At 34.4% G+C, this 20,158-nt stretch overlaps 1 protein-coding gene across 1 annotated transcript; it reads right to left on the bottom strand.

Annotated features, from left to right (window-relative positions):
* Positions 1-2,119: 2,119 nt before the first annotated feature.
* Positions 2,120-8,387, bottom strand: LOC131640272 (TMV resistance protein N-like). Its single transcript, XM_058910681.1, has 6 exons — positions 7,777-8,387; positions 6,501-7,635; positions 6,052-6,342; positions 5,031-5,948; positions 3,544-4,068; positions 2,120-3,427 (listed from the first exon to the last, which is right to left on the bottom strand). The coding sequence occupies exons 1-6, from the start codon at positions 8,244-8,246 to the stop codon at positions 2,342-2,344; spliced, it is 4,425 nt and encodes a 1,474-aa protein (XP_058766664.1). The 5' UTR covers positions 8,247-8,387; the 3' UTR covers positions 2,120-2,341.
* Positions 8,388-20,158: the final 11,771 nt, after the last annotated feature.

Below are 20,158 nucleotides of genomic sequence, written 5' to 3'. Positions count from 1 at the left end.
ACTCAGTTGCAGATTGCAAATATTCTTACCAAGGCTGTTCTGCGTCCACGTCATCAGTTTCTTGTTAGCAAATTGATGCTCATTGACAAGCAGCATCAATTTGAGGGGGGGTGTGAATAGGAATTAGTTTAAATGTAATTATTTAGTGTAATTACCGATATAGCCCTGTAACCTTTATATATACGAGAAATAATAATGAGAAAAGTATCAAGCCAAGAATTATTGACAAGTTGGTTGGATCATAAAACACTCTTGAAGAAGTCAGATGTGAAGTCTTTGAAGCATAAGTTATTTCGTTGTTTGTCGTCTTTTAGTTTTTCTATTTTCTTAATCTTGTTTGTACTCTCCTTTATTATTATCAATGAAAGTTTATTTGTTATCCTTTCTTTCTATCTTGATGATTTTCAGAAAAGCGTGCTTAATAATTAAAATTCATTGAATTTTAACTTTTTTATTATGACAAAAAGGGGGAGAAAATAGTGATGATTTTGATTCATATCTAATTCTCTAAATCTCATTGCTTACATATTTTTCTAACATTTTGAACATGCAAAGAGTTTTTAGAATGAGTTTCAGGATAAAGATCAGATAAAAAATTTCTAATGTTCAGAAATATCTAACAAATCAATATCTGAGAAACAACGCGCTCTGATAGTTCTGATAAGCGGACTATATGCTAAAATCAGGCTCTAACAAGTTAACAATGCTCTGATATCCCTTATCTGACTCAGGGGAGGGTTTGTTCATCTCATGGGGAGTTTTCTCTATCTAACTCTAATACTTTTTATGATATAACCTTGTAAAATTGCTTCCTTAAAATACATGATTTTGTCATCAAAAAGGGAGAGATTGTTAGAACAAGGTTTAGTTCTGCATTTAATCTCTAGTTTTGATGATAATAATACATATATTTTATATGTAACAATTTTGAACTCTAATAGTTTCTTAAGGGTGCAGATATAAGATTTTGTTTGATTATGGATAGTTATCTAGATAGTTATCTAGAAAGATCACCAGAATCAGCGTTGTCACGCCTCAGAAGAACTATTCATCCATTTATAAATAAACATCGGTAGTTCTGAAGAATGTTGAATGTTCGCTAGAAAAGGATCTACATGTATTTCTCAGATAAGCTACTACTTCCATATCAGTAGTCAAGATTTCCAGCTCATAAATCAAGATTTGTTGTTCAGATAAACTTTTGCGTTCAACTCTAAAGACAAGGTTATGACCCTGAAGACTCTGATATTCTTGGAATACTCATGTAACATGATATCTTCTATACTCTCACTACTTCATATCAGAAGTATATTATTAAGAAGGAAAGATCATAAACTTGTACAAGAAGATAAATGGTACAACAATACAATACCCACTCCACTATTGAGAGAACGTATGTACGACCAAGGAATTTGTGTGCTCTTTGTCTCCCACAATCTCATAAGAGTCGTTATGTTAGCTGGCATGGTAACCGGTGTTTTTGTCCTTCTCAACGGTCTACTTTTTGAGGCTATATATGGAAGCACTACTTCATTGAAGAAATTGCTCAACTACTGAATATTGAATATACACCAACGTGAAAGAGAAACCAAAAGAAATAAACTTGATAGATACTGTTCAAAACACTCACAAAGAGAAATATTCATTTCAAGAGAATCTCAAACACAAAGAGTTGTTGCTCATTATTTGTGTAAACACTTGTTCTTAAACTTTGTTTTATTTGCTTATCTAGAAGCACTATTTGTAAACATTTTTTATTGTAAATCTTTTGAGATTTGTTATTCCTCAAGTGACTAGGTTGTTAGTCTGTATACTTGAGAGGGCTAAGATGTCTTTCTAGACTCTTAGACGTTTGATTGTAATCTTTCAAGATTAGTGGATTAAGTTCTTTTTGAAGGCGAAATCACCTTGGCGGGTGGACAAGATTAGCCTTGTTTAAGGTGAACTTGTATAAATCGAAAGTGTCACTTTTCTTCTTAGCTTGTTATCTCATTTATCTAAGTGAATAGTTTTTTTTAAGGAAATTTTTCTTGAAAACTCAATTCAAATTCCTTTTCTTGTGTTTGTCTCAGCCTTCAAAAGCTACCTGCAATTATTTGATATTCACATCCTTCCCTGCCTAACAAGAAAAATACTCTATGAAGTTAAGTCATGTATACACCTTACAGTGTTTCTATTTTAAATTCTAAAGTAAAATCAATTGGAAAATGAAGCAATATACCCACTATATTGTTTCAATACATTTGTTTACTAGTTATGATTCAGGACATTTGTTGAAATCATTGTCAAAGTTTTCTTGAGTAAAGAAAAACAAAGTTTACATTGTTTTAGTACATTGCAATCATAAAAGGTCAGTATCAATATTATTTTTAATCTTATTGAACAGATTAGCGAGGTCAAAAGACCAGGTAGACTTGAGCATACTCTGCTTCACTTCAGCAGCTTTACCCTCATGCTTTACTCCACTATTCGCAGCAAGTAAGTCATCAGCTTTCTTTAATAGTGCTATAGCTTGATGGTTGATAGAAGCATAACTTGTTGAATAGGTTGAGTGTGTTTCCTCCTGATTCTTGAGATTCAGCACAAGTTGTTCATGGTCTCTTTCTTTGGTAGATAGATGTATTCTTAAAGTTGCAATTTCTGTCTCTAACTCCTTCTTCCTCCTATTTTCAGATTTGATTCCCAAAGAAACCTTTTTTATCGAGCTTTTGAGGTCCTTCCTTTGACCCTTGCCTGCAAGAGTCTCCTGCTGAATTCTATCCAGATGCCTCTCAAAATTCTTCAGTTTGTTGACAGACTCGGCAGCAGATTGGAATTCTTGAAATGATAAAAAGGCCTTTCTCTTGAACTCCACAATAGCTTCCTTCACCTCGAAAGTAACCTTGGGGTGGCTACTTGTACTCAGTACATCCAACAATTGACCAAGTCCAGACTGTGCATCAGGATCAGAAGAGACTTCAGATAAGTCCTTAACCATTAATCCATCCAAGGATCTAATAGCCTCTTTAATTGATCCAAATGAAGCATCCCGAGAACGTGATGCGGACGATATGGTTTCCTTGGCACTAATACCGAGTCTTCTATCAACACGGTCAAAGGGATCATCTGAGTCAGAACCTTCAGATGAAGAGGATTCTTCAGATTCAAGTTCACACGAAGATACTGCTTCTGGTTCAATATCATCACCCACGCGACAATTTTGAATGATGGGAGGGATATATGAAATAGTCGTAGGATGAGTATCCTCCTCTGGAAGTCTCCCTGAAGCTTCTCTTGTGACACCTTCCAAAGACCTCTTAGCTGGAAGTGTTGGTTTAGGGCCTGGACCATTTTTCGCGTCAGTAATTGCAGGTTCAAGTTGGGTCGATGAGAGAATGAGTGAAGATAAATTCTCTGTCTGGTCTTTCTGGTGTCTACCTGCTGCGATCTGAAAAGTAAATACAACAAAAGCAAAACAAGGGGAAAAAATAAATATAACAAATACAGATTGAGGGAGATAAGAATGGAGTAAATGAGAAAAGAAAAGAGAAGAATTTTTTTCACCTGGCCTCTTTGGTGTGCTTCCATTGAATTTGTATTCGAATTCACACTTAGTAACGACTGTGGGGGATTGTTGAATCGGATATTTGCCATAGAACTGTATTGTTCATATACATGTATTCCACTATATTTGGCAACCCCTTTGATTGGGACCCCGTTGTTGTTAATATGATCTGCATATGAAACCAACACATGATTCCAGCTATTGTATGAATAGACTACATCCTCTTTATCTTCAAATTTTAGCAGACGTATGTCAAACAAAAGTATGTGATCTGTTGCTATTCTGAACTCGTGGACTTTCCGATTTCCAAGGGACTTTTTATTGCCATTGATGAACACTCTGGGGCTAAACTTTATGGTGATAGCTTGCTCACCCATCGATTCGATAACAAGACAGAGAGAAATTACTGGAAATTTGTTGCGAAACCAAAAAGATATTGATCCTCCATTTACACGGTGTGTAAACCAATCTGGAATTTTTGTTCCTGGTAACGAAAACATCTTGTTTCCGGCTTCTACTGATTCCTGTCAGTAAAAAGTTCAGAAACTGTTAAAAGTTTATCAAATAATTGAGACATCAGCAAGAACTAAAACTCATTTGATAGGAACTGATTTTACTGATCACAAAAGTGAAGACTTCAAGCCTAAAATGGAAATTTATAAGCAATTGTTGTGGCTGTGGTTAAAGCCAATACATAGGCACCGTGTACTTTAAAGTTATGTAAGTATTTGCAAGTATACAAAATCACTCCATCAAATTGCCAATCTTCATGATACTCCTCTACAGCATCAACTAATTTCCACAGCAAATACAGTAAACACTCTCAAACACCAAAAAGAAATTATGTAGTATTGGAGTCAACATAATTATTGCAGAAGTGTATGAAAAAATGATAATAATGATATGATTCTTTTTCAATTTTCTTTCCTCCATTTGTCTTATTCAACTTTTGAATTTTTCTATGTAATTCAAGAAATCGTTGCGAAGTTATTTTTGACGAGTGTGTTTTGCGCCAAAAGATTTTAAACCATGACTTGGAATCCATCTAGCCCATCATATAAATATTTTCTGATAGAGAAAGAAAGAGGGTTCAACAACCTAATAGCTACAAGAAAATGAAAATAACACTAAGCATTACATGTACCACCAGTAACTGAGCTTTTAAATGCAATCCATTACTGCATAAAAAACAGTTTGAAGACGCGCGTTAAGTCACATATATAATGATGAACAACTTATTCAAAAAGATATCAGTTAGTGTTGGTACTATTACTCAATGAATAAGAATAGGCTTGCATGCTGGAAGTTCTTGCCAAGTAATAACTAATGAATAAAAATAAATTAAATCGATATGAAGTATAGTGGCATAACAACTAAAATTGATTAAAATTTATGTAGGAACTAAACTTAAAAAAATTTAATTTTATAAGGACAAAACATATTTAACACTTATTTAAGTAAATTAAATAGGAATAAAAAAAGGAACCTGATTCACAAACATGCTTGTAGACAATGATGTGCAGTTTTTTGCAGAGAAGCTTTCCAAATTTGGCAGAACCCCTATAACTTGTTTTAAAAATGAGCAACCATCCAAAATAAGCTCTCGTATCGAAGAGGGACATTGTCCTGTGAAGTCCAAGTATTTCAAGGATGTGCATCCTTGTGCAGAAAATGATTCTAGTTTCCATGGTAGCCCTTTAATTTCTTGTATATTCTTGCAATCATCCAGCTTAAGGTTCCTAAGAAAGAGACACTCTTTGATACTCGCATGAAGAATTTCAAAATTATTCCCCGAGAGATCCAAATCTTTCACATTGGAAAACCAAGTAAGACCTATTGGAAGTAAGTCATCTGATATGTTGCAATATGACAGAATAAGATGTTCTGTCTTTGATGACTTGGACTCCAATTTTTCACCAGTGTCCGGTTTGGATAAACACAACCTTTGGCATTTTGAAACACGCATCAAACTAAGTTCTGCCAACATGGCAATGCTACTTGGTAACTGAATCGTTCCACAGATGTGTAGTTCTAATTTTCGAAGCCGTGTAAGGTTTTGAATTGAAAATGGTAATTCTTTTACGGGACTTGCCATTATATGAAGCTCTGTTAGGTTTTCCATCTTCCCCAATATTTCTGGGAAACTCTCAAGAGCCGAGCAATGTGAAAGATTGAGTTGTTCAAGAGAGGTCAATCTGATGGGCGGTAAAGCACTGAGCTTCTTGCAATGAACAACATCCAATATTCTAAGTTTTTCCAGAAGTCCGACTGATTCGTGAATCTGTGTTAAACTTTCACAATGTTTTAAAGATATTTTTTCTAAATTTGGGAGGCCAGATACATCAGATATATGAGTTATCCATTCACAGTAGCTGAAATCCAAAACTGTCAGACTTTTGAAACCCTAAAATGGAAAAAAAATACAATATGCCAAATGAAAATCATAAGAATATAAACTGCATTTATTAGTATATAAGGCAAGCACATACACTCAAACAAATACTTGCCTGAATTGGTTCACTTATCCTTAGGCGACTCTCGGACAACTTGAGTATCACCAGTTTCTTTGGATGAAAACCAACTGGTAATGACGATGAAGGATACCCCGACCATTCCAACACTCTTAAACAATTGGGAAGATGTGTGGGGCCTTTGTTAAGACGAACATTTCTAATAATGAGTGTTTTGAGGTTTTGCATCTTTTTTAAGGCCTCTCCATCCCAGTTTACTTCTTCACCACTCGAGTTTATTCCATCTTTGGGGAAATCCAGTAATAAGCTTTCAACTGTATTAGAACCCTTTTTAAGATAAATAAAAGTACAGGTCAATTGCAGACAAACTCGTGTATAATATATAAAGTGTTTAAAACAATTGTGTATTGGTACTGTCAACAAAAGATTAGAAATCATGGTTACAAATGAAAAATCAAACCACCGTATATCAGTCAACTACTCACAGATTTATCTTGTAAAACTTGAACAACATCTTGTGGAAGCCATAACCTACTTCGTTTCCCAGGCACATCTGGTGATTCCTGTCGGACAATTTCTCTACCCATGTCTTGTATCAAGTCGTGTAATGTGACAAGACCGTCATCAATCTTTATGAGAGATCTTTCAATCAACACTGTTATACTATTTTTCACAGATAAAGCATAATGAGCCCCGAGTATGTCTTCCACTTCTACCAACTTATGTCCATTGAAGAAACAAGCAATATCACAAAAAATTCTCCGCTCTTCTTCCTCCAAGGAATCAAAGCTTATTTTGAGTACCCTTAGGATATTTTTATCAGGAATTTTTTCATACTCATCCAATGCATCATTCCATTCGTCTATACGTTTTCCAAACAAGTAGGAGCCCAATACTTGCAAAGCCAGTGGAAGCCTAGAAGCATAGGTTAATGCACGATTTAAAACGTGTGCATAGCTTCGATCAACTGCTTTGTCGGTCTTGAAAGCATTCCAACTAAGAAGAGCAAGAGCTTCTTTTTCACTTAATTCCTCTACCTCATAGGTTCTTCCAAATCCAAATCCACCGTCATGTTTTGCTAGCAAATTATTGTCCCGGGTTGTAATGATGACTCTGCTGCCAGGACCAAACCAATCGGATGCTCCTGCAATAGCTTGAAGCTGCTCCATTTTGTCAACATCGTCGAGAACCAATAGAACCTTTTTTCGGCATAGCCTTTTCCTCATCGTTGAAATTCCTTGTTTCACATTTTGTATGTCAATATCCCCATCACCACATATCTTAGAAAGAACAATCTCTTGAAGATGTATTAACCCAAATTTCATTGAATTCTCTCGTACATCCTCGAGAAAACACAGACCTTCAAACTGGCCACCAATTGAATTATATACTCCTAGAGCAATTGTAGTTTTACCAATTCCACCGATCCCATGGATGCCTACCATCTGGACTAGATCATCAGACTCAAGATTCAGAAGTGATTTTACTTTATCCACTCGAGACTCCAATCCAACAGGGTAATCCGCAACACGTAAAGAAACACGTGAAGAAACACGAGAAACCATGCTACAGATTTCCTTAACGATACTCTCAATAAATTTATATTCGTATCCACCCTTCCTGCTCATTCAGAGAAACTTGTGTGAACATAATTTGGATAATCAGTTTAATTAAAAGCTTTTATAGTATACAAGTTTATCATATAAATGTTTATGTATAGTTTATTTATATGAATTCACTCGGAATCAATTCTCGTCATACCCGAAATGAAAGCCACTGAGGTTAGCTGCATTGTGTAGAGCCATCCTCCATTTTTGGACTTTCTCCTTGACGAACCTCTCCTCATGCTTAGCCAGTGCTTCTCCGTAACTTGCTCTCCCGTGTCGAACATCAGAAGGATCCATTTCATAAAAAACAGGTAAAACCACACTGCCATTATTCTTCTTCTCCTCGTAGCAATCTAGGATGGCGGTGAGTTCTTCCAAGCACCAGCTAGAAAAAGCGTAGTTGTTAGAGAAAATAACTATGGAAATCCTGGATTCTTGTATTGCCTTCAAAAGTGATCGACTGGGACCATCTCCTTTGAGAAGCACGCCGTCGTCAGCGAAGGTGCGGATCCCTCTTTGATTGAGAGCAGCGGTGAGATGGGAAGTGAAACTGAATCGTGTATCTTCGCCTCTGAAGCTGAGATACACGTCGTGTTTGTAGGTAGAGGAATCTCGTAAAGCCATTAGATGGAATGAAGAAGATGAGTTTCAGATTGATCCAAGTCAACGCAGCATGCGGATTCAAAATGTGACAAACCTCCATTAAATAGTCTTCTTTTCATTTTTTTTAAATATCCAGTTATTCCACCTAAGAGGTTCCAAGAAGGGTTGAAAGTTGAAACCTCCATTATTCAAGAGGGATACACTCCATTTTTTATACTCCATTTCTTTTTCATTACTATAATTTTGTGTGTATATTACACGCATTTTTAAGACATGTGACATATATTTACTATTTATTTAACTTTATGCACACAAAACTATAGTAATGGACCCTCCATTTCTTTTTAGGAAATGGAGTGGATCCTTACTCCCATTATTCAACTTGAAACCCATAACATTTACAATAAAAAAACTCTATCCACTAGGTCTCCATTGAATTTGTTAGCAACGCAATACAAATATATATCTATAATATAAAAAAATCGGATGCTCTGAAAAACACAAATTTAACCTATTGTCTTTGTCCTCCACCTCACCAAATGAACGGTATTTTTAGTCCAAATTTTACTTTTTTTAACTAACTTGCACTTTTAGTTTGAAGTCAATGATAATAACTTTGATTTGTGTACAAATTTTAAAAATATTTGGCTTCATGGTTGATGTAGACCGAAATGTAACTAAAAAAATGCATTTTTTTTAAATTGAAAACATTGTTTCGTGTACGGTGTTTCTCTTCCCCCAATAACCAATTTGTCTGCCTTACAAACCATGCCATAACACACACGCAATGTGTATTCTCTCTCATATCAGTACCAACTCTTTTTATTCCTCTCTCTCTCTCTCTCTGCATTCTTGACTCCTGAAATCATCCCTCAACTTTCTTCTTCTTCAACTTCTGTTAATCTCACAAAACTTCTTCAAATATTCAAGCAGATCTATAATTTTTGGCAATATTTGAAGTTATTTTTTTCTTATTTTTATTTTGTTTGATTTATTTATTGATTTTTAGGTTCCTTTTTCATTATTTTTATGCACAACTTTTCTGATTTTATTGTTTTAGGATTCTCATCATGCTACACATTAATTTTAGATGTACAGAAATGATATCGTTTTCAGATCTGCATTTTAAATTTTGCAATTATACATATTTGGTTTAACATTTTTAGCTTTTGCAAATTTTGGTCAAAGAACATAATTTAAAAAAGTGATGAATCAAAGCACCTTGAATGAATAATACATTTTGGTTTGTTGAGAAAAATGTCTCTATAAATTTTATTTTTATGCTTCATATATTGAAGTTTTTGTTTTTTTTTCTTTTATTTTATTATTCAGATCTAGAAAAGATGATGGAAAGGCATGAAAATTCAAGAACTACAAAATGGATAAGGAATAAGAATACTTTTATAATTTGAGTAAAGAGATTTATATGATTTACATCAAACTCGGGTAAATTTCTTTCAACCATACTCTGAATGTTACTGTTTTTTTATCGTTACGTTGTCCCTTTCAAAAGCTTCCTTTATGAATGGCAAGGAGAGAAGTGGCATCCAATTAGTCAATAATAAAATGGTAATGTACCACAATATTTTTGGAAGAAAATAATCTATTTTTTAGTGAGTACTTCTTATTTCGAAATTTTTTTAATTTGTTAATATTGGCTGAATTTAGTCTTGCTAAAAAAATTGACTGGTTTGATTTTAATCTTGCTGAATTTAATTTGTGGATATTGAACATTTTTATTTTCTGTTTTTTTTTTGGGAAACCATTAAGTTATGATTATTTAATGGTGTTGTAGGTGATTGGACCTGTCATCTGCTTATTGTCTTCTTTATACAAAAATCATTATTACAATATTTAATACTTTTTCTGTCCTAAAATAAAAGTAACATTTGTGAAAATTATTTGTCCCAAAATAAGTGTTACTTTTAGTTTCAAATATAATTTTAATTTTTAGCTTCAATTGTACCCTCTAATTAATACTTTTCGTTTACTATTTCTCTCACATTATATTAATGATGATAATAATACACCAATAACTTTTCCCTTTATATCTTCTTCTTTTATTATTATTATATATATATATATATATATATATATATATATATATATATATATATATATATATATATATATATATATATATATATATATACTTAAATCTGTCAAAAAATGTGTATATTTATAATAAAACAAATATATGCATCTTGAAAAAAAATATATGTATATTTATTTTTATAATTAATAATAATAAAAATAATAAATATAAATAATAAGTAGAATGGAATAATAAATATTATTACTTATTAATATCATTTTTGTATATTTTATACGATTTTATTTAATTTAAATTTTATACTGATATATATTAGTGAAATATGGAATCTTTGACTTTTATGAAAATAAAATTAATTAAATATATAATATTTTTTCTATGAGGCATGTGATTTAAAATATGTCAAAATTTTTGTTGTTACTATTTGTTAGTCTTCTTATAATATTTTAAACAACTCTTCAATAAATCATTCAAAATTATATATTTATTTCGTGTTTTGATTTAATAATAGTGATTAAAATATGTAAAGGACCCGTGGATCACCAAGCAAGCCGTAATTGAGAGTTGCATCTAAATTTTTAAAAATTACCTGTAAAATAATTTCACTTAAATTTAAATTGTCTGCACTTTTTTATACCAATTATATCTTTCTTTCACAATTTTTTGAAAATTTTTTTTTATGAAAGGTGGGCAAAGCCCCCACAAAATATATTAAACCAAAAAGGAGATACAGGGAACAAAGAAACAGGGGGACAGAACCAAAACCCCTTAATGAATAAATCTATAATTGGAAAGACTTATAGAATTTCTAGCAAATTCCATAAGGATCTCCCTATGAACAACATTCCACCAAATAAAATCATTAACATTTAAACCGATGTTAGCAAGCCTATCCGCACATTTGTTCCCCTCCCTATAAATATGTGTAACCAAAAAATTAATCGATTTTGTATGGTGAAGCACATTCTCCCATCTATTACGAAGCTCCCAGGGAACAATACAAGGCTTAGAGAAAGCTAGAACCACTAGCTTAGAATCCGACTCTAGCCAAAGGTTGCACCAATTATGTTGTTTTGCGATTTCAACCGCAAGAATAGCGCCGTACAACTCTGCCAATAAAGAATTTCCAGCTCCAATGAACTTAGAGAAACTACCTTTATGATTTTCAACGTGGTCTCGGAAAATACCACCACAAGCCGCACTCAAAGGTAAACCAGAAGATGCACCGTCAGTATTGCATTTTAACCAATGTAGGATGGGAGGATGCCACATAATTCTTTAACAATAATAGCATTAGGAGGGTTAACTTTAATATTGAAACAAAAAATATTTTGCACAAAACCAACTTTTATAATTTTTACTCCAGTTAAAACTCTTTATATTACTTTTCATATTTTACAATTATGTCACATCTAATTAGACTAAGTTGGTCTTAGCTAATAATATAACACTGACATTTTTTAGACATAGACTTTCCAATATTTAAAATACATAAAAAATTAATCCAACCCTTTAAACTTGCATAAAAATATGTTATAAGGAAAAAAAATTATGCACCAGGCAATTCATGTCTATCCTATTATGCTATTTTTAAATGTCAAATTCTACCTGCTAATTTAAACTATTAACTACATTCTTTAGCTTTACATCATAATTATAATTATTTTGTTTGAAAAATTTAACACATCATAAATACAACAAATATATAATTTATATATAATTTAATCAAGTCAAAATTATAAAAATAAATCTTTAAAAAATTGAACATTGAATGAAAATACAAATTAAAAAAATTAAAAAGAATCAAAATCATAATCAATAATATTAAAATTTAAATTTATGTTACCATTATTTTGTTCCATTTATACCATAAATTAACATTACAATATTAATATATTTTATTATTCTTTATAATATTAATTAGGGTTAAATGACTTTTGTCCCCTTGCCATATAAGCGTGTTTTGATTTACCCTCTTAAAAAAAATTGGCGCAGACCTCACAAAATATATTACCATCATTAAAGACTCTGTTCCATTTTTTGGGAAAAAATGCCTACGTGGACAATAAAAAAATGATGATTGTGCATATGCTGCACACGTGACATTTATTTTTATTTTTTTTAATAATTCCACGTGGAATTTCGTATTTTTTTTAATTTTTATATTTAATATTTCTTATTATTTTATATATATTTTTAATATAACAATACTTAAATTAAATGATATATAAATAGATGATGTGTAAAATAGAATTTGATGGTATATATATATATATATATATATATATATATATATATATATATATATATATATATATATATATATATATATATATATATATATATATATATATATATATATATATATATATATATATATATATATATATATATATATATAGTAAAGCAAAAGGAAAAATCAAAATTATAGAGTTGTTCTTTTTACATCCTATGGTTTTCTTATCCACTCGGAAAAATTCCAATTTTCCCCCAGCTTTTCGTAGATGCACATCCGGAAGCAGTGTTTTAAAAACCGGACCGAACCGGCCGGTCGGACCGGTCAAACCGGGAACCGGCCAGGTAACCGGTCTGGTTCAATAGTTGGATCGGATATGCCATCAAACCGGTGGGAACCGGTGAAAACCGGAAAAACCGGGAAAACCGGAAAACCGGCGGTTTAATTGTTTTTTTTTTTTAACATTTCTTTTAAACTTTTTTTTAATATATTTAGTAGTGTATTACTTAAATAGCATTCTCACATAGTTTTTTTCGTTAGTGACAAATTAAAAACTTTATTGTCTTTTTGTTATCTTTGCTAATAAATTTTCTTAAATAGCATAAACATATTGAATTTTATTTGATTTTCTTTTTAAGAAGATCCTATTTTGAATTAAATTTGGTACACATTGGAGTTATTTTGTTATAAACTATTCAATTAGATTATGTTGTAATTAGACTTTGTTTAGATTATGTTGTAATTAGACTTTGTTTGCAATTAGACTTTGTAATTTTTTACTATTTTGTTATGTGTGATACCTTTGTTTAAAATTTGAATTTAAGTTATGAAATTGTGAATTTATGATATGATATTTTTAAAAAATTTAAAAGGTAGTTATATTTTTTTAGAGACTGAATCATCCGGTTCGACCGGTTTTATACCTATATAATGACAGATCTATTCAACCGAGTTATCCGGTTTGGTCGTGTGGTTCGACCAGTGACCCAGTGGTTCGACCGATAAACCAGTGACCCAATACCCTCACCGGTTCAATGACCGGTCCGGTTTTTAAAACACTGTCCGGAAGCACCCCATATTTTTTAAAAAATTGATTTCTTCCATAGATGCATCTATGGAAGTCTTATGGATAGACATTGTGTGGTCCATATTTTTCAAATGCTTCTATATATTTGGGGTTTCTGGGTTTGTATCTGATCAGTGGTTTTCACACATATATTTATCGTTGTTTTTAAGTATGTTTAAGTTATGTTATTGAGCGTTTTATTTCTTTATTCGTCATTTTATGCTTTGGTTGTATGTTTTTATGTTTTCAGATTCATATGGAGAAATCGGAGTAAATCAGTGCAAAACTCGGAAGTTTTGAGGAAGTTCAGAAAACATGCTACAGGAGGCCTGACACGGGTGGCCGTGTTGCCCAACACGGGCCGTGTCAGGAAGAGAGCTGGGAGCAAAGTTTGAGAGAAAGGAAAAACAGTGAAGCAACACGGGTGCCCGTGTTGCACAACACGGCCCGTGTTGCACATCCTGGGACCAAACAATAAAAATAAACATAACAGGGGACCAACACGGGTGCCCGTGTTGCTCAACACGGCCCGTGTTGGTGGATGACGCTGATTTCAGTGATTTTTATTATTTAGTTCAGTGGTTGGCCTGCAGGGGTGTTTTTGGGATTTCCAACCAACTTAAGTGAGTCTGCACTATTTAGGAGGGTTTTCAAGATGAATTAGGTGACTTTTGGCATCATACGATAGAAAATCACAGAAGAGAGAAGATAGCTTCATCAAGGATTTCGGAGACGGAGAGATTCAACGGTGGACACCATTGAAGATCAAAGTTCCCAATTATCTTTGTAATGTCTAAATTCTTTACTATGTCTTTCTTGAATATTATGAGAGGCTAAACCCCCCAATGCTAGGGGGGTGGTCCTGATTTGGTTTTTTGTAATAACGATGAATTTGTGATCTCGTCAATACATTGGTTTATATTATTCAGTTAAATTATGCAATGTTCTTCTTGTTTTCTTTATCGGTCAAATAAGGATTAATCTATGGCTAACAAATACAGGACTGTAGTTGTTAGGGTTTGTGCATAATTTGATTATAGTAGATATCACCTAGGACTAGGGATACCCTATCATTACCACATAATCTTGATTATATAAAAGCTTGGTTCCAATTTAGGTTCCTAAGGACTTAGGATTTAGGTTGGAAGACCAAAGGTTTCCTCACTAAGGACTTAGGAGGAAACACCCTAAGGATGTGGTAACTGAATGTTATGAACTTGTTGAAGAGATCTTAATTCTGAAGTGTTACATGCCAAATCAACCACTCACCCTAGCATCTCATATATTTGATAACAAAAATCAATTTATTTTCTCATCATTTTTTCTTTGCAAGGATTTCATCCACCAAAACCAAAACATTAATCTTTTGTTCAATTGAATCATATTTTACGAATCTGTATTTCCTACGCAGTCCTTGAGATCGACATTCAGGGAATTTCCCTTATTATTACTACAGAGGCAAAAATAGTACACTTGCTATTTTACCGATCAAGTTTTTGGCGCCGTTGCCGGGGACTGCCAAAATACAGATTTTTAACTTAAGTTCAATTGAAATTTTGTTGCTCTGCGACTAAAATTTTATTTTCTGCACTTTTTATTTTTTTTTCTTTTCTGATTTCAACTAATCTGCGCTAATCATTGTATGCGAGGAAAGTCCTCAGCTGATTTATCTTTTGACACAGAAATTGAAAGAACCTTGCACGCAAGGCATAGACAAGCTCGTCAAGAGAAACTTGAATCCGAAGAAGTTGTGACAGTTCATTCAGATTCTGAAAGTGAAGAGGAAGTTATGGGCGAGAATCCACCTCCACCGGAGAGACTTCTCGGAGACTATGGTGCTACGAACACACCGGGTGGTAGACTAACAATTGTCAACCAACCGGTAAATGTGGCAAATTTTCAATTGCATCCGAGCACAATAAATCAGCTGGAAAGAAAACCTTTCACCGGAAAGGTTAATGAAGATGCAAACAAGCACCTACAAAGATTTCTTACCATGAGTACAACGTTAAAAATTGAAGGGCATACAGAAGAGGCAAAGAAGCTGAGAATGTTCCCGTTCACCTTGGCCGAAGAAGCAGAAGAGTGGTTCTATTCTCTTCCAGCAGGAAGTATCACATCATGGGAAGAGATGGAGAAGGCTTTCTTGGATGAGTATTTTCCCGCATCTGTATTTATAAGGAAGAGGTATGATATCTTGAACTTCAAGCAGAAAGAGGGTGAACCCTTAGGAGATGCCTACAAAAGATTCAAAAGAATTCTAGTAGCATGTCCCACTCATAATATGGACAAGACTGAACAAATGCAAGTATTTGTCAATGGGCTCAAAAGGAAGACAAAGCAGTTGATCGATACAGCAGCTGGAGGCTCGACAAATTTCACAACAGCCTCTGGTATCATCAAGATCATTGAAGCAATAGCTGCAAATGAGCATTTGGAGTTGTATGACCGGTGTACGAGAAAACCTGAAGGAGTCATTGATTTGAAGCTAGACACCAACAAAATTCGGGTTGAAGAAGCTATAGCTGCAGAGGTAGAAAAGAGATTAAAGGCTAGGAATATTGGTACTCAACAGGTTGCTCAAGTCCAACAAGCTCAACCTGTAATCTGTGAAATTTGCCAAGGCCCTCACCAAACTGTGTGTTGTGTTGCTACTCCCAAGCAAATTGAAGAAATCAAATTCTTGAGGCAAAACAACCCGTATTCTAACACCTATAATCCAGGGTGGAAGAATCATCCCAACTTTGCTTGGAAAGATCAGCAACAAATTCCTCAGAAGGCGGAGTGGGAAGTAGCTATTGAGAGATTGGTTGGACAATGCTCTCTATTTCAAGAAGAAACTAGAAACAACCATAGGAACACCACAGCTTCGATAAAAAATCTGGAAGTTCAAGTGGGTCAAATAGCACAGCATCTCACTCTACAGGCACAAGGTACTTTTCCGAGTTCAACTGTGAAAAATCCGAAAGACGAAGAGAAGATTAATGCTGTTACTACAAGGAGTAAGAAAGTGGCAGAACCGGAAAAAGAAAAAGAGGAAATAGATGATCCCATGGTGATTGAGGTAGATTTGGAGATAAGAGAGAATGTGAAAGAGCCCAAAATTGTGATACCACCGGTTAAGCAACTTGAAGAGAAAAATAAGAAAGATGCTAAACCGGCAATCAAGCTTCCTTTTCCTTCTAGAGTGACAAAGAAGAATTCAACAGAAAAGGATTTTGAGAAGTTTGCAGCCTTGTTTAAAAAATTAGAGGTTAATCTACCTTTCTTTGAAGCACTTGAGCAAATGCCTTTGTACAAGAAGTTTATGAAGGAGGTTATCGGTAAAAAGAGGCCAATGGCGGGAGAACCAGAAATTGCAACAGAAAAGTGCAGTATAGTCTCTCCAGCAAGGAAGATCCCCATCAAGAAGAAAGACCCTGGAGCGGCGGCGATACCATGCACTATCAAGAACAGAATGTTTAAAAAGGTACTCATTGATTCGGGTTCTAGTGTGAGTTTAATGCCACTATCTATCTTTAAAAAGCTTGAATTGGGAAAGATAAGTGAAAGTGAGACAAAGTTGAAGTTCGCTGATCACACCATCAAGAAATCATATGGGATAGCTGAAGACGTATTGGTGGAGATTGACAAGTTTGTATTCCCTGTTGAATTCCACATCATGGACATTCCTGAAGATGAAGAAACTCCTATCCTTCTTGGGAGACCATTTTTGTTGACAAGTCGTTGCAACTTTGACATTGAGAAAGGGACTCTGACGGTGAAATCCTTTAATGAAGAAGTAACCTTAAAGATGCTAGAAGTCAAGAAACTAAGTGAAGGTGTACATAATCAAGCTTCTGTTGGTATGATCAAAAGTGAGGGAGAATACAACAGCCCTAAACATCTCCAGGAAAAAGTTTCAAGCATAGCTTCTCAGGTGGAACTAGCTCATGTTGCTATCAAAAGTCCTAAGGTCGCTATAGAAGTTAAGAAGAAAAAGAAAGAAGAAAACCAAGGTGAGAAGATGAAGTTTGAAAGTAAGTTACAGAGAAAAGTGATCCATGCTTTTCATCTTCATGAGTTCTCGGTTGCGGAAGTGATGAGCAACAAGGTTTGGAAAAGGAAATACCCTCCATAATAAAGGGTAATGGACCGTCGAGCCATGCGACGTTAAACGAAGCGCTTCGTGGGAGGCAACCCACGGTTTTAATAATTAATTTTTCTGTCTGTTTATGTTATTTTCAGGAAATAAAAGAGGACGTCTCTAGTGAAAGCTCAGAAGTGATCATTGGAGTGCAATACCCTATGTGAGTCACCTCTCTCGAACTTGTTCTGAAACATTGAGGTCAATGTTTAGTTCATGTTTGGGGGAGGCTCTTCTCTTTGCATTTTATTTTTATGTTAGTTTTATGTTATTGGTATGATGTGAAACCATAAAGTGAATTCTACCCAAATTTTTACCGAAATTTTAAATTTTTGTTGAAGAAGTTTTGATCCTAAAGAGCGATCGGGAATAGTATATAGAGATGAAGCGAGGATTGTTTGAGGACAGGAAGTGCGGAATAATGTGACAAGAGGTTTGTGTAAGCACCCTTGGTTCCCTGAAAGAGATACGAGTCTAACGTGTAGATTTGCACCATAGTACTTGTCTCCTGAGAAATACTTCTCGAGTAATTTATTGATACAGTCTTGCATAATTCGGATTCACTTGCATGATGGCTGGTTAAGAAAAAAAAAGAGATATAAAGTTGGCACCAAATGATGAAAAGGCGGTAAAAGGCAATCGGCTCGCTAAGTTGGGTAACCCTCACCCGGTTATTCAGCCCAAAGGAGATTGATCCCCAAACGTCGTCCAAAAGGACAATATATAACTGCAAGGTTTGAAAATTTCATCGGTAATAAAAAGTAGCCAATGCTGCTAGTTTGGTGCCAGGAAAAAAAAATAATAAGAAGCCTTGATCCGTCTCATGCAGGTGATGATTATTACAAGAAATGCAGTGCCTTAATATGATTGTCTGAATGAAAGAGGAGGAAAATCGGAAAGAGACTTAAGTGCAAAGCATAGTTAGAGAGGTATCCGAAACGGGAGCTTGAGGATTAATGTGGTAACAAAACTCGTTGCGTCATGTGAATGCCGAACCAACTGTTTCTTGATCAATACAGACAGATATCTCACGTATGAACACCGTGCGCTTTGAGGGTCATTAACTTTTGTAGTTGTCGCTTGAGGTCAAGCAACGGTTTAAGTTTGGGGGAGTTTGATCAGTGGTTTTCACACATATATTTATCGTTGTTTTTAAGTATGTTTAAGTTATGTTATTGAGCGTTTTATTTCTTTATTCGTCATTTTATGCTTTGGTTGTATGTTTTTATGTTTTCAGATTCATATGGAGAAATCGGAGTAAATCAGTGCAAAACTCGGAAGTTTTGAGGAAGTTCAGAAAACATGCTACAGGAGGCCTGACACGGGTGGCCGTGTTGCCCAACACGGGCCGTGTCAGGAAGAGAGCTGGGAGCAAAGTTTGAGAGAAAGGAAAAACAGTGAAGCAACACGGGTGCCCGTGTTGCACAACACGGCCCGTGTTGCACATCCTGGGACCAAACAATAAAAATAAACATAACAGGGGACCAACACGGGTGCCCGTGTTGCTCAACACGGCCCGTGTTGGTGGATGACGCTGATTTCAGTGATTTTTATTATTTAGTTCAGTGGTTGGCCTGCAGGGGTGTTTTTGGGATTTCCAACCAACTTAAGTGAGTCTGCACTATTTAGGAGGGTTTTCAAGATGAATTAGGTGACTTTTGGCATCATACGATAGAAAATCACAGAAGAGAGAAGATAGCTTCATCAAGGATTTCGGAGACGGAGAGATTCAACGGTGGACACCATTGAAGATCAAAGTTCCCAATTATCTTTGTAATGTCTAAATTCTTTACTATGTCTTTCTTGAATATTATGAGAGGCTAAACCCCCCAATGCTAGGGGGGTGGTCCTGATTTGGTTTTTTGTAATAACGATGAATTTGTGATCTCGTCAATACATTGGTTTATATTATTCAGTTAAATTATGCAATGTTCTTCTTGTTTTCTTTATCGGTCAAATAAGGATTAATCTATGGCTAACAAATACAGGACTGTAGTTGTTAGGGTTTGTGCATAATTTGATTATAGTAGATATCACCTAGGACTAGGGATACCCTATCATTACCACATAATCTTGATTATATAAAAGCTTGGTTCCAATTTAGGTTCCTAAGGACATAGGATTTAGGTTGGAAGACCAAAGGTTTCCTCACTAAGGACTTAGGAGGAAACACCCTAAGGATGTGGTAACTGAATGTTATGAACTTGTTGAAGAGATCTTAATTCTGAAGTGTTACATGCCAAATCAACCACTCACCCTAGCATCTCATATATTTGATAACAAAAATCAATTTATTTTCTCATCATTTTTTCTTTGCAAGGATTTCATCCACCAAAACCAAAACATTAATCTTTTGTTCAATTGAATCATATTTTACGAATCTGTATTTCCTACGCAGTCCTTGAGATCGACATTCAGGGAATTTCCCTTATTATTACTACAGAGGCAAAAA

Source organism: Vicia villosa, unplaced genomic scaffold, assembly GCF_029867415.1.
Source record: "Vicia villosa cultivar HV-30 ecotype Madison, WI unplaced genomic scaffold, Vvil1.0 ctg.003025F_1_1, whole genome shotgun sequence".
Lineage (NCBI taxonomy): Eukaryota > Viridiplantae > Streptophyta > Magnoliopsida > Fabales > Fabaceae > Vicia > Vicia villosa.
Note: the sequence above shows the minus strand (reverse complement) of the source record. Positions and strands in the feature narration are given on the sequence as shown.